This window comes from Capricornis sumatraensis, chromosome 1, assembly GCF_032405125.1.
Source record: "Capricornis sumatraensis isolate serow.1 chromosome 1, serow.2, whole genome shotgun sequence".
Classification (NCBI taxonomy): Eukaryota; Metazoa; Chordata; class Mammalia; order Artiodactyla; family Bovidae; genus Capricornis; species Capricornis sumatraensis.
Window position 1 is genome coordinate 104,042,334 of NC_091069.1, and position 22,598 is coordinate 104,064,931.

The 22,598-nt window shown below is 56.2% G+C and overlaps 2 protein-coding genes across 4 annotated transcripts; one reads left to right on the forward strand and one right to left on the reverse strand.

Annotated features, from left to right (window-relative positions):
• Window positions 1-851: 851 nt before the first annotated feature.
• GPAT2 (glycerol-3-phosphate acyltransferase 2, mitochondrial) lies at window positions 852-10,837 on the forward strand. Of its 2 annotated transcripts, none has more exons than XM_068975936.1 (21): window positions 852-914; window positions 1,043-1,156; window positions 1,831-1,904; window positions 2,311-2,415; window positions 2,657-2,785; window positions 5,129-5,228; window positions 5,650-5,783; window positions 6,096-6,195; window positions 6,296-6,508; window positions 6,849-6,968; window positions 7,136-7,218; window positions 7,560-7,678; window positions 8,371-8,441; window positions 8,514-8,772; window positions 8,858-9,006; window positions 9,139-9,216; window positions 9,648-9,779; window positions 9,857-9,977; window positions 10,078-10,143; window positions 10,373-10,428; window positions 10,721-10,837. In XM_068975936.1, exons 1-21 carry the CDS (start codon window positions 852-854, stop codon window positions 10,835-10,837), a joined length of 2,403 nt encoding a protein of 800 aa, XP_068832037.1. The 2 variants fall into 2 exon arrangements, with proteins under 2 accessions (XP_068832037.1, XP_068832048.1); XM_068975947.1 differs by having other exon boundaries at window positions 8,532-8,772.
• A 344-nt stretch (window positions 10,838-11,181) lies between these two features.
• On the reverse strand, window positions 11,182-21,540 carry LOC138085652 (oxaloacetate tautomerase FAHD2B, mitochondrial). Of its 2 annotated transcripts, none has more exons than XM_068980115.1 (8): window positions 21,414-21,540; window positions 18,485-18,735; window positions 16,918-17,134; window positions 13,128-13,187; window positions 12,761-12,923; window positions 11,637-11,745; window positions 11,439-11,526; window positions 11,182-11,304 (listed from the first exon to the last, which is right to left on the reverse strand). In XM_068980115.1, exons 2-8 carry the CDS (start codon window positions 18,727-18,729, stop codon window positions 11,242-11,244), a joined length of 945 nt encoding a protein of 314 aa, XP_068836216.1. In that variant the 5' UTR covers window positions 18,730-18,735; window positions 21,414-21,540; the 3' UTR covers window positions 11,182-11,241. The 2 variants fall into 2 exon arrangements, with proteins under 2 accessions (XP_068836216.1, XP_068836225.1); XM_068980124.1 differs by lacking the exon at window positions 21,414-21,540 and adding an exon at window positions 20,585-20,625.
• Window positions 21,541-22,598: the final 1,058 nt, after the last annotated feature.

A 22,598-nucleotide genomic window follows, 5' to 3' on the forward strand; every position in this document is an offset into this window, starting at 1 on the left:
CAATAATTGGATCAGCCTATTCATCGGGGACATGGAGAAAGATCAGGGGAGAAGGGTTTTTAGGGCCCAGTTTCTGGACTAGGAGGGGTTCGATGCTGTCTTATGGAAGATGGATGTTATATTGTGGTAGAAAGGAGGAGGCTGAGGCGATGCCAAGTGGGATCTTCTGTAGAGAGTGCTGTGTGAGAGGATACCAGTTGTGGAAAGGTGTCTTATCCCCAACCAGAAGACCATTCCTTGGGGACAGGTCTGTGTGGCATTTCTTTGAGTTCTGACCCAGAGAATGGTCACCCATCCAGTACCCTCGGCCCTCATTCTTATAATGATTGACAGGGAAAGGGCTGTCTTCTGGTGCTGAGCAGGCCCTGGTGGCCTCGGGACAGTGGTCCTGTTCCTATTTGGCAGCCTCATGCCTCCTTCCTGCCAGTCCAGCCTTGTTCCCTCCTGGTGCACAGAAAGTGTCAGAGTCTCTAATACAGCCCCATCTGTGCTGTGAGAAGGCAGAGTGGATATCAATGTTTAGACAACCCATCTTCTGAGTGCTAGCCTGAGGGAGCCCTGATCTGGACACTGTGAGATATTTTGAGGATAGTTGGCTCCTTGGTGGGATCGGTTGGGTATTGAGGGGAAAGGCTTTGATCTGAGGCAGCCCCCAGATTCCAGCCCTGGATCAAACGACTGCTGGCTTGCATGTTGTCTGTCTCTTTTGGGGTGGGGGTCCCTCCAGTAACCTCTGGTTGTGGCCCAGATTCCAGTACCTCCTCCATCCTGTTTGCTCTTCCCAGGTCAGGTTCTTCTGGAGAGAGAAGAGGGGCACAGAGGTGGCTGGTTCCCAGATGCTGTAGACCCCCATGAACACCATGGCGGAAGCCAGACTCCACACCCAGCAGAAAAGCAGCCAGGATGGTCAGGAGGTAGCGTTCCCGTTCCCAGAACACCCTCTACCCTCCTGCCTCCCGTCTTGTGCCCCTCACTCCTGGAGCCCACCTCCCTCTGTCAAGGACTTTGAGTCCTCTCATCTCTCCCTGTGGCCCTTTTCCAGACCAGCCTGTGGTCCTCAGGCTTTGGGATGAAGCTGGAGGCTGTCACCCCATTCTTGGGAAAATACCGCCCCTTTGTGGGTCGCTGCTGCCAGACCTGTACCCCTAAGAGCTGGGTGAGTGACTGTCAAGCCAGGCCCTACCTTGGGAAGCTTGGTTCTGGGAGCCACAGCTGCCGCAGCCCTGGGAAGCAGTTTCCTTTATGTCTTCCAAGCCCAGCCCTTCCCCATGCCCATTGTCTTTCAGGGGAATGGGTGCACTAGTGTTTGTTGGTTTGGGCCTGGCTCCTGGCTCCCAGGCCCGGGAGAGTTGGGTGGGGAGGTACAGGGGGATCTGAGAGGCCAGAGGGCTGGGGTCTGAGCATGCCTGCACTCAGAGCGGAGGGCCTGGAGACCCTGTCCACTCGGAGTCAGCGAGCACTCGGCACGTGCTTGGGGCCTCTGTAGGTCCGTGCTGTGTGCTGGTGCTCGTGGGACTCAGGGCTCTTGTGGAGATCCAGGCTACGTGTTCCCTGCTGTTGGTGAGGGAACTTCTCAGAGATGATGTGCTCCTCTCCAAAAGGGTGATTCTGTAGAGGATGCAGCCCTTCCCTTTTGACCATGGAGCCCTCTCTCCTAAGTGAACTTCAGGATCTGAGGTCAGACAGCTTTTGGGAACTGCAGTGCTATAACCCATCTCTCGGTAGACTGTGTAGCCCATCAGGGAAAGACTGCAGAAGACAGAGCAGGAGCTTGCCTCTGCCGCGTTGCAAAGGCCCCCCAAGGACATGCTCTCTGCCCCTTTCTGGCAGGAGTCCCTCTTCCACAGAAGCATCATGGACCTCGGCTTCTGCAATGTGATCCTGGTGAAGGAGGAAAACACCAGGTAGTCAGAGCTGGGGGTGGGGCCAGGTGGTGGGCAGGGCCCTTGGGTACAGGGCTGCTGGGGCCCTGCTTTGTGGTATCATTTTCTTCTTTTGATGGGACAAGAATGGACTGTGCCCTCTGCTCCAAACCCACGGGTGGGGACAGGCAGGCTTGGAGTTTTCCTACAGCTCCTTTTGTGAGCTTTCAAGCCCCGAACCTGTACCCTGTTCCCTGGGGAGAGGGGATAGGACTGGGCCACCGGTGGGCAAGTGCTTCCTCTTCTTGCTCCATGATAAGCCAAGCTCAGGTGTTCCCAGCCCACGGGACTAGGGTGTGATCCCTTCCTGATGGAATACCCTCCGTGGGCCCTAGTTGGGGGGGCGCCCTCTGAGATATCTACCCCCTGCTTTGGGGGCTGTGTCCAGGTTTCGGGGCTGGCTGGTTCGGAGGCTCTGCTATTTCTTGTGGTCACTGGAGCAACACATACCACCCTGCCAGGATGCCTCACAGAAGATCATGGAAAGCGCTGGGTGAGGAGGCAGGGATTGGGATCTGGTTGGTACTTCTGGGATTCTTAAAGGGATGACAAAGGCTCTAGGTGGGGCTGGTTGAAAGGACTGGTTTCAAGAGTGTTAGCTTGGTCAGGGACCCTTTTTTAAAGATGGAGGGTGAAGGCTGGAGGCTGTGCCCTGGGGACTACAGGGCTGAGGGAAGTGACCTTAGGCCTGCTTCAGCCTTACACCGCAACCACCACCTCCCCCCCCACCTCAGGGTGCGGAATATCATCTCAGGGAGGGCCCCGGGAGGGGCTGGGGAAGGCCAGGTGCCCAGCCACCTGAGGAAAGAGGTACAGCGCATCTTGGGCCACATCCAGGCCCCGCCCCGCCCCTTCCTGCTCAGGTAACTCTGCCGAAGGGCGCCCTGGGCTGGGGCCTCTGCCCTTGGGGAGAGAGCATTGGCTGGGCTTGGGGAAGGATTAGACTCCCCTCCTGGGGGAGCTGGGTGGTGTATTTGCCAGACAGCCTGGGGGAGCCCTGATCTGGACACTAAGAATTTTGAAAACAGCTGGCTCCTTCAGGCGACCAGTTGGGGGAGGGGGAGGGGCTTTGATCTGAGCCAGCTCCTAGATTCCAGTCCAGGTTCTCACCACTGCTGTCCTGTGTGTATCTGTCCTGAGAGGGAGGGGGCTTAGGGGGATCACCTCAGGAACCCCTGGTTGTGACCTGGACTTCAGTGCCTCCTCTGTCCCTGCACCTTGCCCCAGGTCCGGCTCCTGTGGCGAGGGGAGACGGTGGTCCCCCATCTTGTAGGCCTGCCCGCTCACTCACACACACCTGCCACTCTCACCACCTGCTTCCTCCCACGTGCGTCCTGCACAGGGTGCAGCTCCTCTTAGATGCAGAGCGAGCCTCTGGGGAAGTGGAGGTGGCACATGCTTGCAGGAAGGACGGAACAAGGGCTAGGACTGAGAAAACCTGAAGGCGGGGAGGAGACCTGTAAGCCAGGGACAGAGGGGGAATTGAGCCAGCCTTGGGGAAGTGAGGACGTCAGGGAGCAGTTCTCCCCGAGGGAACAGCGTGAGCTGTGGCTGCAGGAAAAGGCCAGGTGTGCTCAAGAAGCTGATGTGGTTGGAAGCTGGCAAGTGAGGGAGGGAGTGAGTTGTTGGAAATAAAATCAAGAAGTAGAAGGGAACAGATATGCAGAGCGGTATACAAGATGTTTGGATTTGATTTCTAAGTGCAGTGAAAACCAACGGAAAGGTTTTAGACAGAGAATGACAACAAGGTTAATTGAGGTCAAGAATAGAGAACAGGTCTCCTGGGGAGGCTGGTTTGTTAGTCCAGGTGAGATGATGGGGGGTGGGGATGGCATTAGAACTTGGGAAAATGGATTGAGAAGCCAAAGTGAGATTAACAGGACTCACTGATGTACAGGAGGGTTGGAATGGGGCCAGTGGAGGGAAAGGGGGCTGCAGGTGAGCTGGGCGTCTGGCCGAGTGCCTGGCAGTGTGGTTGGAGGGGAGGAGGCAGGCTTGTGGGGGAGTGAGTTTGGCCCACAAAAGGTGCTTTGGACATAGAAGTCTTCTGACACCTGACTTACTGGTGGAGACACTGAGGCAGCTGCTTATATATTAATATATGAGTCTGGAGTGCAAAAAACAGGTTGAGGCCGGGAATGGGTCTTTGCAGATCTTTAGCACATAGGTGATGCTTAAAGCCAGGGAGGAGTGAGTCGCTGGGGGAAAGGGTGCAGGGTAGCACATGTGAGGCTCAGCTGTCCTGAAAGTGCTGAAAGGCCAAGTGAACAGGAACAGGAAGCAGAGGTTGTTGGTGACCTATGACCAGCCTTCCATGCGTCCATTCTTTGGCTTTGTCACGACTTCCAGTCCCTTGACCTGAGCACCTTACACCAGCCATCAGCCCACTTCCTGTCTTTCCTGCCCTCCAGGCCTAGCTTAGATTCCAGGGTCCCTGGTGACAGAAGTGCCCTTGGGAGGGAGTCACTGGGCACAACCAAGTTGTGTTTGAACCCAGCCACCTGCCTTCTCTGCGTCGAAGCAGCCGAATGTCGCTGGAGAGACGCACAGTGGGTCGACCGGCTTCCTTTTTAAGTGTGATTCTCAGAGGAGCACAGCGCGCTCTCCGAGGCTCTGATCTGGACCGCCGCTTCTCTGACTCACGCGTTGTGTCCTGATCGCGCTTCATGGAGAAACAGGAGCCATCTGATGGGGACATGCCACGTGTCCTCCATATCGCCATGCTACCTGCATCTAGGCTTCTGTCTCCGCTTAAAGCCAGTCCTCTCATCAGGCTCTGGACATCCCCTCCCCAGAGGTTTCGCCCCTTCATTGTCCGCTTTCCTTCTTGTATCACTAACCCCTCCCTTTTAGTTCACTTGCCCCAGCAGTTTGCAAAGACAAGGCTGGTTATGCCTAGAGAGAGTCTCGGTTCTCTGATCTCCTTTGGGATGCATGGGGGCACAGACGTGCTCTGAGGCAGCTGGCCCATGACGTCTTCCTAGGGGAGTATCAGCACCTTGCAGGTGTGGGCTCTGCTGTCAGGCCCACCTTCCAGTCCCAGCACCCCCACTTCTTAGCTTTCTCTCCTACCCAGCAGCTTCTACAGCCACTCTGAGCCTCGCTCTCCTCTTCTGTAGAATGAGGACAGTGGTAGTGCCTGCCTTAGAGGAGCTCTGGGCGGCCCTCTGGGGGGCCCATACCTCAGCCTGGGCACTGCTCTGCAGGCTGTTTAGCTGGGCACTGCTGCGGCTCCTGAACTGCCTCTTCCTGAACGTGCAGCTGTACAGGGGCCAGATGAAGATGGTCCACAAGGCTGCCCAGGCAGTAAGGCCCGCCCTCACTGGGATGGGGATGGGGATGGGGATGGGGATGGGGATGGCGTGGGAGGGCGGGGACAGGAGCAGAGGCTAGGCCAAGCCCTGAGTCGGGACCAGCCCCGTCAGCTGGGTGGGAAAAATGCACTGCTCTTTGACGACCTTGTCTTCGTGTCTCACGGTCCTGCTCCCTAGAGGCTTCCTCTAACGGCTTTTCATCATGTCTTAACAACCATTACGTCAATGCATTACCTTAAAAGTTGTTGACAGAGCTCCTCCGCTTTTGGGAAATGTGCTCAGAGAAAGCCTGCTCAGCCGAACCCTCCCTCCCTCTGGGACTGCCCTGGGTCTGGAGGCGCTAGGTTTCAGCTGCCTGCATCTTCAGGGCGGGGGTGTGGCTTGGCACTTCCCTCTGGCTCTCCCCGGAGCAGGGCTCGCCGCTCGTCTTCCTCTCTACCCACAAGTCAGTCCTGGATGGCATCCTGCTGCCCTTTGTGCTGCTCTCCCAGGGCATGGGCGTGCTCCGTGTGGCTTGGGACCCCCGCACCTGTTCCCCCGTCCTCAGGTAAAAGGCTTGTGCCCTTAGATGTACAGCAGCAAGGTCCCCAGACTGGGATAGAGGTGTTGGGGAGGGAAGGTGGTGTTGCTAGCATCAGCTCCCCAGAGGGTCTCTTCCTGGCCCCTCTGCTCTCAACATATTGTGCAGCCCAGCCTGTGGGGCTCAGATGGAGGGTCAGCTGTGGGCTTTAGGGCCATGCCCGGCCTCAAGGTGTTGAGGCAGGACCCAGGCTGGCCCTGAGGGGCCCACGGCTCTCACTAGCCTCCTGCTTGGTCCCATCTCCTGAGCACCTTACCTCCTCTGCCCTGTGCCCCACAGAGCTCTGCTGAAGAAACTTGGGGGGCTTTTTCTGCCCCCCGAGGCCAACCTCTCTCCGGACAGCCCTGAGGGGGTTCTTGCAAGAGCTGTGGTCCACGCGGTGAGTGCTGTCCCCCAGTGGTGGTTTATGGGGCCAGGCCAAGGAACAGGGGCCTTGGCTGTTCTGGTTCTGACACCTGCCTCCCTCCACCTACTTCCAGACTGTGGAGCAGCTGCTGGCCAGCAGGCAGCCCCTGCTCATCTTCCTGGAGGAGCCCCCTGGGGCTCGGGGGCCTCGGCTCTCAGCTCTGGGCCTGTCCTGGCTGGGCCTGGTGGTGCAGGTGGTCCAGGCAGGCATTGTCCCAGACGCTCTGCTTGTGCCAGTGGCTGTCACCTATGACTTGGTTCCAGAGGCACCCCATGATACATGCCACGTAAGACCTTCCTGCCCTGGGTCCCCAAGTGGATACCATCTCCAGAGAGGAGGCAGTGTTGTATCCTGTGACTGAGGCCCCTCGGGGCTGGGGTTAAGGGGGAAGTGCAAAGGAATTTCACCCCTATGGTCATTATCCTGTGGCACCCGCCAAGGCTGTAATAGTCATCCTCTCATTTCATTCTCAAAAGACCTTGCTAGGGAAGGATTTCCTGTTTCACAGGCAAGAAAGTGAGCCTGGAGAGGTCATGGTCATGTACCAGGTTGAGCCTAAGATGAAGTGGAGCAGAAAGCGTGCCCCAGGCAAGCTGGCTCCTTCAGCGCCTTCCTCCTCCCTGCAGGCCTTGGCCCCGCTGGGGCTGTGGACAGGTGCTCTGGCTGTTCTGCGGAGCCTGCGACGCTGGGGCTGTGGCCGCCGAGTCTGTGTCCGTGTGCATCTGGCCCAGCCCTTCTCCCTGCAGGTGTGGGCCCTGTTGGGCAAGGCTGGGCGTACTTGTGGTCTGTCCTAGGGCTTCTGGCAGCCTGGCCCTCAGGCCACTGCAAGGACGGCCTGGCCTACTTCAGATGGGCTGTATGTAGGCTTCCAGGTGGGCCAGGGCAGACCACCTGAGAGCCTTGTCCTGGGCAGGAATATACCATCAATGCCAGAAGCTGCTGGGGCAGCAGGCAGACCCTGGAGCAGCTGCTGCAGCCCATCGTGCTGGGCCAGTGGTAAGGGCAGAGGAGTGTGAAGGTCTTGGGCAAGGGAGGCAGCTCTTAGACCCTGGCTTGTGAGCTGGCACCCCGTCCTCTCCTGACCACAGACACATCACCAGCCCCAGCCTTCCCTCACCAGCTAATCTCTGTCATCTCAAACCATCCAGGTGCCCCCCACCCCGCCTGTAAGTTGGGTGTGGGTTATGGCACACTGGCCTGGAAAGGACTAAGGGTACACGGGCCCGCTCTTGCAGGGATGGGAAGCACCCTCACCTTTGTATTTGGAAAGCTCTGGGTGCCCCCGTGGTTGTCTTTACGTCTGGCCCCTCATCCTGTGACCTGTGTCTCTGTCCTAGTACCGCTGTCCCCGACACGGAGAAGGAGCAGGAGTGGACACCTGTAACCGGGCCCCTTCTGGCCCTCAGGGAGGAGGACCAGCTGTTGGTCAGGAGGCTGAGCTGGCACGTCCTGAATGGTGAGGGGCCCTTGGTCTGGCCTCTGGGGGAGGCTCCTGAGCACTGTGTTCTCCGAGTTGGCCGGTGGGTCAGGGCCCTCCGTTCCAGGTGGGTTTCTGCACCTGCCCCTCCTGCGGGCCCACTTGGGGCACATGAAGAGTGGAGCCTGTCCCTGTCTTTGCCCCTGAGGAGGGGCAGCCAGGGGGAGCATGAGCCACTAAGTCAGAGCACACAAGCAAGCAGCTGCCCGGCCCACTGCACACTTTGAGGCGACATTGGCTGAACTGAATAATGTATGTCAGGGGCTTAACAGGTACCTGGAACAGAGGGAGCTCTTAACAGCATAGTTACCATCTTCTCAAGTGTCTCTGCCATGGCAGAGACTGTGAGTTGGTGGGTAGCGCCATGGGGTTGCAAAGAGTCAGACACGACTGAGCAACTAAGCACAGCACAGGCCTGCAGGAGGCAGGGAGGGTTTCTGAGCTCCCAGCCTGTGTTGCAGCATATATTTGATGAATGTCAGTTCTCCACCAGGGAGGGTGGCACGCAAGGACCAGGCCTGCTGTGCCCTTCCCAGGGTGGAGTTGTGTGGGAGTGTGTATGTGGCTGCTGGCAGGGAGGTGTGTTCTTGGCTTGGAAGACTTGCCCAGTGACAGAGGGATGGGGCTGCCGGGCCTCGGCCCTGACCAGCATCCCTGACCTCTGGCTCCAGCCAGCGTGGCGAGCTCCGCGGTGATGAGCACGGCCATCATGGCGACGCTGCTGCTGTTCAAGCACCAGAAGGTAGGGCCCGGGGTGCTCAGGGCCCAGGGGAGGAGCCACGGCCCTTGGCTCAGTGCCCCTCTGCCCACCCAGGGCGTGTTCCTGTCGCAGCTCCTGGGGGAGTTCTCCTGGCTGACAGAGGAGACGCTGCTGCGTGGCTTTGACGTGGGCTTCTCAGGGCAGCTGCGGTGCCTGGTGCAGCACACGCTGGGCCTGCTGCGGCCACATGTGGCCCTGCTGCGCATCCAGCAGGGGGACTTGCTGGTGGTTCCGCGCCCTGGCCCAGGCCTCACGTCCCTGGCACGCCTGAGCACCGAGCTGCTGCCCACTTTCCTGAGCGAGGCTGTGGGTGGTGAGTCCCCAGGGCTTGCAGTGGTGGAACATGTAGGGGTGAGGGGCGTGGCGCACCTCCTCATGTCCGCCGCCTCCTCCCCCAGCCTGTGCTGTGCGAGGGCTGCTGGCAGGCAGGGTGCCGCCCGAGGGCCCGTGGGAGCTGCAGGGCATCGAGCTGCTGAGCCAGAAGGAGCTGCACTGCCAGATCCTGCTGCTGCTGCACTTGCTGCCACAGGACCTGCTGCTGCTGCAGGTCAGGCCTCCGCAGCCCACTCAGTCCTGCGCCTCCCCGCTGGGCCGGGGGCGGGCCCTGCCTGCCCGAGCCCTGTGGCGGCAGGTCTGGTCGGGCTTGCCTGAGGTCACGCCGATGCCTGTTGCCCCTCAGCCCTGCCAGTCTTCCTACTGCTACTGTCAGGAGGTGCTGGACCGGCTCATCCAGTGTGGGCTCCTCGTGGCTGAGGAGGTAGGAAGGGGGCTGCAGACGGAAGCGCCTGCCTGGGGCCCGGCTCCTCCTCTGCCCTGTGTGGGGGGTGGGGGAGGGCAGCCCCCACCCCAGCTGAATAGACGCCCAGGTCCTGCCGCCACCACACTCCACCTCGGGGTCTTGTCACCACGCCTGCACTGGCAGGACTTGATAGGCGCATCTCGGGGGGCTTCTGCAGACCCCCTGCCCTCCACATCTCTTGTCCACAGGGGCTGTGGCCCTTGAGGGTAGGTGCTCATGTCCTCAGCAGCTGTCACCGTCTGGCGTGGCCTGGGGCATCCTCCTCGGCGCCCCCAGGTCTGCGTCTGGTTTCACCTCCCCGCGTCTGGATGGCCATGTACCCCGTTGGGGGGCCTCGATTCTGGACCTTGGCCAGCCTGACAGGGCCCCGTGGCTCTCCCGGCCCTCAGACCCCGGGCTCCCAGCCAGCCTGTGACACAGGGAGGCAGCGTTTGAGTGCGAGACTGCTGTGGAGACTGAGCGGGGACTTCACCGACAGCGACAGTGACGACTTTGAGGAGGCGGAGGGCCGCTACTTCAGGGTGCGTTGGAGGCACTGCTGGGGAGGGGGCAGGGGAGGTGGTGGGAGCTGCCCTCACCCTGGCCTGTCTCCTTCCAGCTCAGCCAGCAGTCGCGCTGCCCCGACTTCTTTCTCTTCCTCTGCCGCCTGCTCAGCCCAGTGCTGAAGGCTTTTGCGCAGGCCGCCGCCTTCCTCCATCAGGGACGGCTCCCAGATACTGGTGAGGCCCGCACACCGTGCCATCCTAAGGAGAGGCCGAACACGGTGTGGGGTGAGCTCTGCCTGCATGGGGCCCAGGTCTCAGACCCTCTCCCTCACAGAGTCCGGCTACGCTGAGCAGCTGTTCCAGTTCTTACAGGCCACAGCCCAGGAGGAAGGGCTCTTCGGTGAGTCCCAGCAGCTAGGCCCAGGCCCTAGGATGCAGGAGGTGGTCGGCTGCTGGCTGCTGCCCCCTAGTGGGCAGTGAAAGCCCAAGGTCAGGAGTACTGGCAGAGGCGTACAGAGGCCTTTGGGTCCAGCTTGAGTCCTCTCCTTGGGTTGTTCCTTCTTTAAAGAGAAGAGAAGCTGTGCCGGGGGACTGTCCCCACCTACAGCCTTCACTTCTCTTTCATCCAGAGTGTGCGGACCCAAATCTTGCCATCAGTGCCATCTGGACCTTCAGAGACTTGGGGGTGAGAGGGGCTGGGCTCTCCATCCTCCTGTCCGCCTGCCTCCCACCCCCATACCCTGACAGAGCTGCTGAGGGGAGCTGGCTGTACCCACTCGGGGATTTACCCAGGGTTTCCCAAGAACAGGCGTGTGGACAGTAGCTGGGGCAGGTAGGATAGTTTTCCTGCCCCTCTGTCTCCCTGACCCCTGGCTCATCGTGCTCCCAGGTGGGGCATCGGGATGTCTGAGAGGCGGCATCTGACAGGGGCGGGGCCCAGTGCCCACGGGCACTCAGAGCCCCTCTCTGTGGCTCAGGTGCTGCAGCAGATGCCTGGCCCCGCAGGCCCCCTGCTCCACCTGTCCCCGGCCTTCGCCAGCCGGGACAGCCAGGAAAGGCTGCGACGGTTCATCCGGCAGTTCATCTGCAGCTAGAACCGTGGGGAGCGGCCCGTGTCGAGCCTTTTCAGCCCTGGACCGCAGCCCTGCCCTGGGGCGGAAGACTTACTAGCTGGACCGTCACGTCTTTGCGGTTTGACTGCCTTGCTTTCTGCACCCTTTGCTGCAATAAACTAGAGGACTGGACGAGCCTCTGTGCCCAGGCTCAGCACTGTTTCTCTGGTGTGGTCATGTGTATGTATCTGCTCTCCTTCCCCACTGGGTGGGAATGACCTCTCACTCCTTGAAACACATCCTAAAGGAAGATAAAAAGTTTATTGAGGTGAGCACCATCTCCTCCTCCTCTACCTGAAGAGAAGCCTCAAGGGGGCTGGCACTGGGCCTCTCGCCATGTTGGGCTCCATGGGAACAAATGCCCCTTCTGCCTGCAGCAGAAGGCATCACGCCACCTTGTTGATGATGACACCCAGTTCTTCAATCTCACACTGGACTTCATCGCCCTTCTGCAACAGAGCAGGCCATGAGGCTGTCAGGCCTGAGGTGTGGCGCACACACGTCTATACATATACAGACCTGGGTTTCTCACGTCTGAGCCAACCGTGTCAGGCTTCTGCCTGTCCTCACTCAGCCAACCTACCTTGAGGAAGACAGGAGGCTTCCTGAACACACCCACACCTGGGGGCGTCCCGGTCAGTATGATGTCCCCTGGGTAAAGAGTAACAAACCTACGGGCAGAAGGGCCAGGTGAGGTCAGGGGCTGGGGTGCCACAGCCTGGCATGGGGGGCCCAGTGAAGCCCCTGGGTGGTGGTTGGGGCCAGGCTCCACCCCTCTTACTGGGAGACCCAGGCTATCAGCTCTTCTGTCTTAAACACCATCTGGTTGGTGTTGCTGCTCTGCACCACTTCCCCATTCACTCGGCAGCAGATCTTTAGGTTGTGCGGGTCTGAAACACAAAAACGACACATTTGGAATTCTCCCTTCTGACCCCCAACCCCCTCCTGACAACCAGGAAACAGAAGCACAGGGTGGCCTTGTAACTTGCCAGGGGAGAAGCTTGTCTGCTGGGCTCCCCACCCTGGAGTCTGTGTGGACCCTGGCCTGCCCAGGCCTCCCTGTGCCCACCACCCAGCAGAGCGCCCCCCAGTGGTCACTGGGTGGGTTAATGAGGGGGTGTTGAGACTCAAGGGGCAGAGGACAGTGGCTGGGCTTTGCCTTAAAGAGCAGATCCTATCTGCAGCAGGGGCTGACTGGGCGTTATAAAGCAACAGGGCAACAGCCTGAGCAGAGTGCAGACTCCTGCACCTGACGCTCACCTGTAAAGGTGTCCTGGGCAACCAGCACTTTTGTCCTACTTTCTGGTGTTTCACACAAGCACAAGCACACCCCAGGAGCACGGTTTAACCTCACTGGTGACTGACTGCACGGGGCGCCCTGAGGCTGAACTCCACAGCCAAGTCCCGCCGGGGGCTGTGCCGTCCTCTCCACCCGTCTTCTCCAGGCTCCCACTGTGCCCTTGCTGCAGCTGCTGCCACCAGGCCACATGGTGGCTGGGGGAGGCCCTAGGGCTTAGCTCCCATCTCCTTTACTAAAGAGGGCCGGGGGCTCAGGAACAGCTGTTCCTGTGACGCTCCAAGGCCATCTCTGCTTCCTTGCTATGTAAGGACTCTCCCAGATGGTGGCAGCCAGAGGAAGCCTGACCCAGCCGTCAGGAGAGAGCCCTCCCCTGTACTTCACGTCCTGAGTGCAGAGTCACCGCCTCTGCTGCTGTACGCCTCTGCAGTGGGGACGGGGAGGGAGGCCGGTGGAGAGAGCTGCTCTAATCCGACAGTCGGCGAAAGGGCAGCTGGGGATGGGCCCTCGGCGGGCCACGCCCCTCTCCCCTGCTGGAGAGCGGCTTCGCTGAGGCATCTATGCAGGAGCAAGGAGAGGAGTCGCCAAGCGGGCCGCCAGAGACCTACCTGGCACACTGTCCTTGGTCACCAAGGCAGGGCCCAGAGGGCAGAAGGTGTCAAAGGTTTTCCCCAGCAGCCACTGCTTTCCATTGCGCCTCATCTGCCAGTCACGGGCACTCACGTCGTGTGCCACAGTGAAGCCAGCCACATGGGCCATGGCGTCTGCAGCCTGTGGGGGGCAGGGGATTCGGCCAGATTGGAGGTCAGCTCGTGGTGACACCAAGCCCTGTCACAAAGGGTCTCAAAGCCTTGATCCCATGTTAGTGGCTGGAGATAGCCAGAGGTGGTGGTGGGTGAGGGGCAAGGCAGCATCAGGAGCCCATAGATGCCAACCACTTCCCAGTGCCAGGACAGCTGGCCCTCTCTCCCTCACCTTGATGTACTTGCCTCTCTCTCCAATGACCACGGCCAGCTCCACCTCCCAGTCCACCTCCTGTAGGGCAGGAAAGGGGCAGTAAGCTGCCTGGCTCTGGGCTCCGTGATTCCGCGGAGGGGCTCCTGCCACGGGGCCAGGCCTCTGAACGGTGGGGTGGCTGCCGGCCGGTGTGTGGAAGACCGCAACCCTAGGGGAGGGCCCGCAGGGGAGGTGTCACGTGTGGGCCACAGCCTTGGGGCAGTGGAGGCGGGGCAGTGGAGGCAGCACCGCTGGAGGCAGGCAGAGTGACTCCAGTGACGGCGGAAGAGCAACGTTTTTCTGGGGTCGGGCGGGCGGGCGGGGGGGAGTTCAACCAAAATCACTCTTGATACTTCTAAAAAAGGATAAACACCGAATAACAATAGCTAACCCTACTGGTTTGCCAGGCACTATTCTAAGTGCTTGAATGCACTAACTCACTTAAATAATAACAAGATCAACATGCCAAAATAAACGTGGGCCAAAGGCTTGAATAAGCAGTTTACAAAAATAAATACACAGGGCCACAAAAAGGAAAACATGCTCAGCCCGCTCCAGTTCCATAATCAGCAAAGTGCAAGTATAAAGTAGACACAAGTTAGCCAGGCAAACTGACTTTTCTAATAGTAACAACCATGAACACAAAGATCTGGATTCCTTGGGGAAGTGGCCAAGTCTATGTCGGCAAGGAGAGTGCAAGAAGCCTGGAACTGCTTGGACAGAGGAAGGAAGTGCTCAGTGATGTGGTGGGGGCCGTTCGAAAGCCGCCCCTTGACCAAACTGAGATCTCAGTATCGGAAAGAATGTCAATGATGGACTATGGACTATGACATACTGGATAAAAGTAAAAGTCAGGAATTTACAGTGATAAAGGGACAGGGCTAAAACAAAAAAACAAGCAGTGTTTCTCCACAGAATACCGGCTAATAAAAGTAGAAGCCATGACAGAAAGAAAAAGTCACCTTCTCCTAACCCTCACTGCAGTAATGGACTCAGGGGAGGACGACCAGATGATCCCTGAAGAGCACTTGCGGGGCAAATAAGATAGTCACGCGGTTTCAGGGACTCCTCTGCAGACTGTTTACTAGTTGCCACAGGGAAAGGCGCCTTTCCACGGAGAGGCCACGTGAGCACCAAGGAACCTAGGCGGCCAAACTTCAGGACCAGCTGACACTGGATGTGGTGCAAGCACGCACCTGCTGCCTCAGACAACGTCGGCGCCCCGCCCCACGCCCCCTCCCAGACTGAGAGCTAGACCCCACTGTGACGGCGTGAGAGGCGATGCGGTCATGGGACGTCGGCGCCCCGCCCCACGCCCCCTCCCAGACTGAGAGCCAGACCCCACTGTGACGGCGTGAGAGGCGATGCGGTGAGGAAAGAGATGTCAGAGAGCGCACTTCCATAACCATGCTGAAGACAGTCACCTGTGGGCCAGAAGGGCGCCCTCACCAGGCACACAATCTGCTGGTGCCCTGATCTTGGACTCTTCCCAGCCTCTAGAATTTCAAGAACTCAGCGTCTTGTTTTATAAGTCACCCATTCCACAGTATTTTGTTACAGGAGCCTAACAGATTAACCTGTGCAGAATTCGACAGAAGTGTTTAACCTGAGTCTAATCATGACGAACTGACCGGACAAATCCAGAGTGTGAGACACGCTACGAGACAATGTGCCCGATTTCTTCAAAAAGCCTGTCGTGAAAGATAAAAAGGGTAGGAGAAAAACTGCTTGAGACCAGGGGCCAGCAAGCTATGGCTCACCGGCCACACCTTCGCTTGCTTGCAGCTCTGTTCCTGTAAGTGAAGTTTTCCTGGGATCCATGTCCCTTCACGGACCAGCCAGGCTGCTCTCACACAGCAGTGGTGAAGCTGAGCTGTTACTGCAGACACTACTGGGTGCTCAAAGCCGAACACTTACTACTAACTGGCCCTTTGAGGAAAAGTCTGTGAATCCCTGTTCTAGACGAAAGGCACTTAGAGATACAACCAAAAACAACGTGTGACCCTGACTGATCCTGGACCAACACCAAAAATCAAAACGGGACCCAAATGAAAAGTCACCTTTGGAGGCAACTGGTAATATTCCCAGCTGCATGGTTCATATTAACTTTCTTTGTTGTAATGGTATTGTGGTCATGTAGGACATGGTCCTTATTTTCAGGAGATGTATGCTGAAGTTTATATGAGTGAATTCTTTTTTTTTTTGCTGACAAAGCAACAGACTTTACTGGAGAGGGAAATGGCACCCCACTCCAGTCCTCTTGCCTGGAGAATTCCATGGAGGGAGGAGCCTGGTAGGCCACAGTCCATGGGGTCACAAAGAGTCGGACACGACTGAGTGACTTCACTTCACTTCACTGAGCAGGGGCGCCTGGGTGAGGAGCAGGAGGGTAAGGAAACCCAGGACGAGGACTGCTCCGCTATATGACTTGCAACTATGATTGAACTGTCTTAACGTCTATAATTTCCTTTGTAAAGTTCTTTCTGCCTAACCCCCCTTTAAACAGTGTGTGTGCCTGTGGGGCATGAGGGAAGGAAAGCAGCAGAGAAGCGGGAAAGCAGGGCGGGGAGGCAAGAGAAAAGCAAACAAGACGCACATGGTGACTCCAGGGAAAGACTCTGGGCAGTCACTCCAGTTTTCCCCCCAACTTTCCTATAATTTCAAAGTATTTCTAAACTAAAAATTTAAAAGTACGAGTAAGGGTACGCACACTGCTGGTGGACATGTAAACTGCTTTTGCAGCCGAAGGTCACTTTGGCTAATTTTTGAAACCCTGCCTATACTCTGACAAAGACATTCACATTCTAAGAGTTAATTTAAAGGAAATAATCACACATTCATGAATATGCAAAGTCTCTTCTATAAGGATATTCACTCAACATTATAAAAGCTAAAAACTGGAAACAACCTATTTAGCAATATGAGGACTACGGAATGAATTATGGCCACTGACACAACAGAAAACTAAGCAGTGACCTAAAAACCGTTGGGGAGAATATTTAATGGCATGAAAAATGTCCGTGATGGGGACCTTAAGTAAATAGTAGGCATATGCACAGTATAGACAGAGACAGGAACAGAGAAGCCCTGGGGACTGTGTGGAATAAAGGGAAGTGATACAGATGAACTTACTCACACAGCAGAGGCTCCCTGGCTGCAGTGAACTGACGGGTGCTGGGGCAGGGGGAAGGGATGGTTAGGGAGTTTGGGATGAACATGAACACACTGCTGTGCCTAAAATGGGTAACCAACAAGGTCAGACCTTCTGCACAGCACATGGCACTCTGCTCAGTGTCATGTGGCAGCCTGGATGGGAGGGGAGCTTGCAGGAGAATGGACACGTGTATATGTGTGGCCGAGCCCCTCTGCTGTCCACCTGAAACCACCACAACATGGTTAACTGGCTATGCCCCCAAAACAAAAGTTCCAAAGGAAAAAAAAAATTCTGGGAAGATATACAGTAAAACATAAATGTTGCAGGCCCTGAACAGTGGGGACTTGTGCAGCTTTTCATTTATGTAATTTTGAAAATTATGTAATTTCTTTACATATTTTATTTCTTTTCTATAAAACAACTATATTACTTTTATAATCAAACAGGAAAACAATTAATGTCTTTTTTCCCCCAGGAGCTGTCTTATCACTGTATAATACCCTGAAGTTTCTGTTTAATTGCTACTGAGCAACAGGTGGTTCCCTTAGGCTGGACGCTGAGCCCCTGTGATGGGCCCTAGGGACTTGGGATGGGGAGTGGAGGGCAGGCACCCACCTGGCTCTCGGGCGGAAGGATGATGTTGTCGTAGGGCCCCACGATGGCGCTGGCGAACTTGCTGAAGATGATGGGCTCCTTGGGCACAGGCACGTTCTGTTCTCTGCAGTGGTCCGCATAGTTCATGCCCACGCACACCACCTTGTCTGGCCGAGTGACTGGGGCCAGGAACGTCACCTCTGACCGTGGGAGGACTGGCAGCTGGGTGACCAGTGCTCTTCAAAAACCAGACAGGAGAGAGGGGCATGCTGGGGAGATCCTGCAGCTGCTACCAAGCTCTGCTTTTTAAAACATACTTTCTAGATCAACCATCAGAGTCAGCGTTGAAAATCAAGCCCAGCTATTGCCCCTTGATATGAGAGCACTGTGTATGCTCATCCAGTGTCGATTTCCTCTCCCCCATTAGGTAATATGGGCTTTTGCAGGTGGCTCAGTGGTAAAGAATCCACCTGCCAACGCAGGAGACGAGGGTTCAATCCCTGTGTTGGGAAGATACCCGGGAGAAGGAAATGGCAACCCACTCTCGTATTCTTGCCTGGAAAATCCCATGGACAGAGGGGCCTGGCGAGCTATAGTCTGTGGGGTCGCAAAGAGTCTGATACTACTTAGCGACTAAACAACAACATGATATGGAATTACATAATACAGAAATACATAATAATTTCCATGTAAGTGAATTCAAAGGGTGCAACTGGGGATAAGGGAAAGCTCTGTCTTCCGCCCCTTCTCCTAGTCACCCACTCCCTCCCCACAGACAAGTGCTGTGTCCTGTATGGATCTTCAGTCACTCTGTGTATACTCTTCTCCCATCTTTTTTATGCCAATGACAGCATGTTATATACACCTTTTTAAATATATATATTTTAGAGATCTTACGATATTAGCTATTAGCTAACTAGTCTATTAGCTTCCTCTCTTTTGTACGGTTGTATATTACTGCACAGTAGATACACCCAATTCTCTAATAAAGGACATGGAAGGAGTTTCTAATCTTGCAAGAATATGAAAGTAGGGGAAAAATACTGTTACCAACACTGTGTGCTGTCAAACATCTGTATTTATATCAGCTTAACAGGTGAAAATGACACCTCAGAGTGTTTTGAGTTTTTTAATTTAGTTTTTAATTTACTGTGCATCAACATTTTTAGACCAGATCCCATGGGGCTCCTGGGTTCAGAGAGGCACCCACCTAATCCAACTCAAACCCAAGAACTGTCTCTAAGAACATCTTTGCAGCCCTCTCCCCTCTTAGGATCCCAGGTTCCAGCCCTTCAGGCAAGCAGGACTTAGCCCCCTTGGGAAGGCAGGGGGACAGAGTAGAATCCTGTTCCCCTCACCAAGTGTGTGGCCTTGGGGAGGTCAGTCATCCCCCCTGGGTCCCCCTGTAAACCGAGGCTATTGACACACAAGATTCCTAAGGCTCTTTGCTAAGAGAGAGGAAGCCTGCATTACCCTGATCCTTTGCAAAAGAACTACCCTGGTTCTGTTTCCCAGGGCGGGGATTGGGTGGTAAGAAGTGAGGGAGAACGGGGCAGCTAAGGCAGGGTCGTGCTGCCTGCTGACTTACCTTCTCACCACTGACAGAGTGGCCTCTCCCTGCTCCAGGAACTCCACCATCGTCTTGGGCAGTGTGGGCTCAAAGGCGTTGAGGTCGATGACACCGCCGCCATCCCCCGACTCCAGGCCCAGACGGGGTCCCGTTAGGCGGGGTGCCTGGAACTGCACCAACCTCATGTCTCTGGAGAGCTGAAAGGGCCACCTCTGCGCCTGCAGCACGGTCGTGAGCAACCTCCTTCCACGAGACCCCAGCATCAGCCCCTATGGGGAGAAAGTGGGTCCCGAGGACAGAGGGCCTGAGACCATCGCTGGGGTTCCCGAAGCTCCTTGAGCTGCAGCCCAAGGCTTTTCGCCCCATCAGCCTTTCCTGGCACATGGCATGGGAAGTGGTCCAGATTTTAAGTTATTTCACCACGAATATAAGGTCATGTTTTGCTCAATTCTGTGCCTGTAATGAAACACTGAGAAGTGAAGGACCAGGAAGCCTGGCATGCTGCAGTTCACGGGGTCTCAAAGAGCCGAGCATGACTTAGCAACTGAACAACAATGAAACACTTCTGGAGAAGCAACTACTTCATGCCAGCCACTAAGCTAGGTCCCAAGGATTCTAGTCTTCCCTCACCCAGCGCTTCCTGACAGCTTAGGCTGTTCCTGGCACCGCTGAAGGCAAACAATGCAGGTCAGACATGCTCAGCCCCGCCGTCCTGCCTGCAGGGAAGGCTGATGTTAACTGATGTGGTTAAGTAGGATTCAGCAGCTGAGACCACTGCTGGGAAGACTGAGGGCCCTGCCTTGGTCAAGTTCTTGAGGAAGTGTGGGCTAGGCTAAAATGAATAGGATGAGGAATTCATTAAAGGGGGCCTACCATGAACAAGAGACCACAGGTGAAACAGGCTCCACTCAAAGACAAGTTGACAGAAGCAATTTTTTTTAACGCCAATTTGATCCTGTTACTCTATTTGGCCTTCCCAGATGGTGCTATGGTAAAGAACCCGCCTGCCAATGCAGGAGACGCAAGAGACACAGGTTTGATTCCTGAGTCAGGAAAATCCCCTAGAGTAGGAAATAGAAACCTGCTTCAGTATTCTGGCCTGGGAAATCCCATGGCCAGAGGAGCCTGGCAGGCTACAGTCCATGGGGTCGCAATGAGTTGGATATGACTGAGCAAATAAGCATGCACGCATGGGCGAGAGTACAGGCTGCCTGGGGAGAGGCTGCAGGGGAGTTCAGGGGCCAAGCCTGATAGGGGCTCTCTCCTCTCTGGGTCCCTGGGCCATGACTGTCTCTTTCATTACCGGGTGCATGGTGCCTAGTACTGTGCCCACCATGCAGCAGGCTCTCAGCTAGTCTCAGCTGAAAGCAGGAATGTCGGAGCAGGGGCTTAACTTTTCACTACTTGGGAAAGCTCGGTGATTATCCATCTCAGGAGGAGGTGCCATCCCTCCTCAAATCACTGAGAAAGTATCAACACGGCTTGGGTCCCATCTTGAGCTCTAGGCTCCACTCAAAGACAAAACCCATTCTTCTTTTTTTGTTTCTAAGTCTGGCCTCTGTTCCCAAAGTCCCTCCTCTTCATGGTTCCGTGCTTTTAAAAGTAGCCCTTTATGCCTGGGCTTCCCAGGTGGCGCCTGAGTAAAGAACCTGCCTGCCAATGCAGGGAATGTTAAGAGGCATGGGTTCAATCCCTGGGTCAGCAAGATCTCCTGGAGGAAGGCATGGCAACCCGCTCGAGGATTCTTGTCTGGAGAATCCTATGGACAGAGAAGCCTGGTGGGCTACAGTCCATGGGGTCACAGAGTCAGATACAACTGAAGCGACTTAGCATGCATTATGTTCAGGCACTTGGAGGTAATCCCAGACTCCTGGTTGTCTGATGAGTTGATCTGCCTTGAGAAGTTAAACACTGATTAGATCCAGGTCTCTTGTTCTGACTGCTCACTGTGCTGGCTGATGAGTTTAACCAGAAAACCAGGAGTTTAAAACCTCCCACCCTCCTACCTTACACAAGCACCTACCACGCCACGGGCAAGGGATGTTCAAGCTACAGTGTTAGCACTCAGATGCTTCACATACTAAGATTAAACAGATCCCACTGAATGCCAGGTCTTACCTTAAGTGCTTTACCTGCAATGTCTGATTTAATTCTCCTGACAACTGTGGAAGGTAGGGTCTGTTGGTCCCATTTCACAGATACACAATCTACAGTAAAGTGCTGGGACTTGAATCCAGGTCCGGGTGACACTGGAGTTCTTGATTTGGGTTAACATGTCCTCGTGTCCTCGGGGTGTTAAGCATGGGACACTTTAGCCCAGGGGTATTGATGAGAAACAGGAACCTCCAACAGGAGATTTGGAGGCTCAGGGACGCCCTGCAAGCCGTCAGCCATGCGCCGGGAAATTTGATCTGCTGGCTACTGCCTCGGGGAGAGGGCTGGTCACCTGCTCTCCCAGATAACCACAGGCTGACCTTCCCACGTGACAGACCCTTGCAGGTTCTCATTTCGTCCTATAGCGATCCCTCCAGGTAGAGCGCCTCATTTCACAGAAGGGGCTTTGAGGCTTCAGGTGAAGTCACCAGCCAAGGCACCTGAAAGTGGCCCCGCTGCTTCTGCGGGAATCAGCGAGCCACGGTGCCTGAGCTCAATCCAGCTCCGGAAAAGGGTCCTTAAGCAAAAAGGCTGGGACCTGGCACGTCGCAGGCGCCATAAGCCTGCGAGACAAAGGTTTGCGCCCGAGTGCCACTATTCACTCGTCTGGGCCCCCGCGTGGGTCCCCCAGTTTCCCTGTATGCCTAGCTCAGTGGGCGCTCAGAAGGGCCCGCCCACCCTATTAGAGTGCTCGGAGAGGCGGGGCAGCAGCGTTCAGTCCTGCCCATCCCGGGAGGCCGGGAGGGAGGCCGAGGCCCGGCGCGCCCCGCCATCTGGCCCAGATCTAACCTACCTGGCCCCCTGCGCTGTCGGGATAGGACTCGCGGGCCCGAGACCACGATCACCCGGCGCCTGAGCGCAGGTACTGAGCTCGGGAGACAGCTACCAGCCTAGCGTTCTAACAGGGTGAGCCGAGGGGCTCCCCTAAGTAAGACGTCAGCGGAGGCGGGCGCGCTCTCGTGGCGTCACGGAGACAACGGCCAATAGCAGGGCGTCTAGTTCGGTGCCGGAAGCACGTTGCGGAGGGGGCGGGCCCAGCGCTGAATGGTAGGAGATCTCTTGATCCTGCAGGCCTGCTGGCGCAGACTCCATCCGCCGGGCGCTACGTTTCCGGAGGCACTCGCTTTCGGGTCGCCCTGCGCTTGCAAGAACCTGAAAGTGGGTGCTTCCTGAAATTTTGCCCCCTGGGCCTGCCTGAGGCCCTTCATCTGGACCAGGCCCTGCTCTGATCTTTGAGCAAAACGCAGTGGAGACCAAATTATGGCGTGCCATAATTTGACAAAGACAAGCCTTCCTATTGTGCCAGATCAGTGAAGAGAGGAGGGATGTTTGTACCCTGTTTGTACCCATTTTACATCTGGGCAACCTGAGGCCGGAAGTGTTTTACTCAAGAAGTCATATTGACCCCAAGTGCAGCCTTTTACACCTTTTTACAGCCCTGTCTTCATATGGGCTGCACACGGTAGGGGAGACATAACCTCCATTATTAGAAAACAGGTATTCTAGTGGAGAGGTGGTTTAATTAAACAAACAATCTTACTTTCCAGGCCTCTGGCATATGAAGACACAGGAGGGGGTCTGGGCTAGAGTCCCAACACTTAATCAAGGAGCAGACCATCAAGGGCTTTATTTGCCCTAGAAAGGAGTTTGAGCCTTATCCAATCTCACGGGAGGCCACTGGAACGTCCTCAGAGGGAGTGGGTTGCATTTGAGAAGTTTTGTTCAGGCCACTCCTGCAAGGAAAGGTGTCTGAGTAAGTGATGCAGCCGAGAGCAGCGGTGGCTTGGTGTGCAGCAGAGACGGTGAAAGTTCTGAGATGTTGAGAAGGCAGAACTGACAGCCCTCAATTTTGACAGGAGGTGGGATTAAGGGGGAAAGAGGTGTAAGGCTGACTCCTAGGTGTCTGGCCTGGTAGATGGCAGTGCCATTTACCAAGACACGGGTTCCAGGGACGCAGTGTGTCTGGGGAGAAGATGAT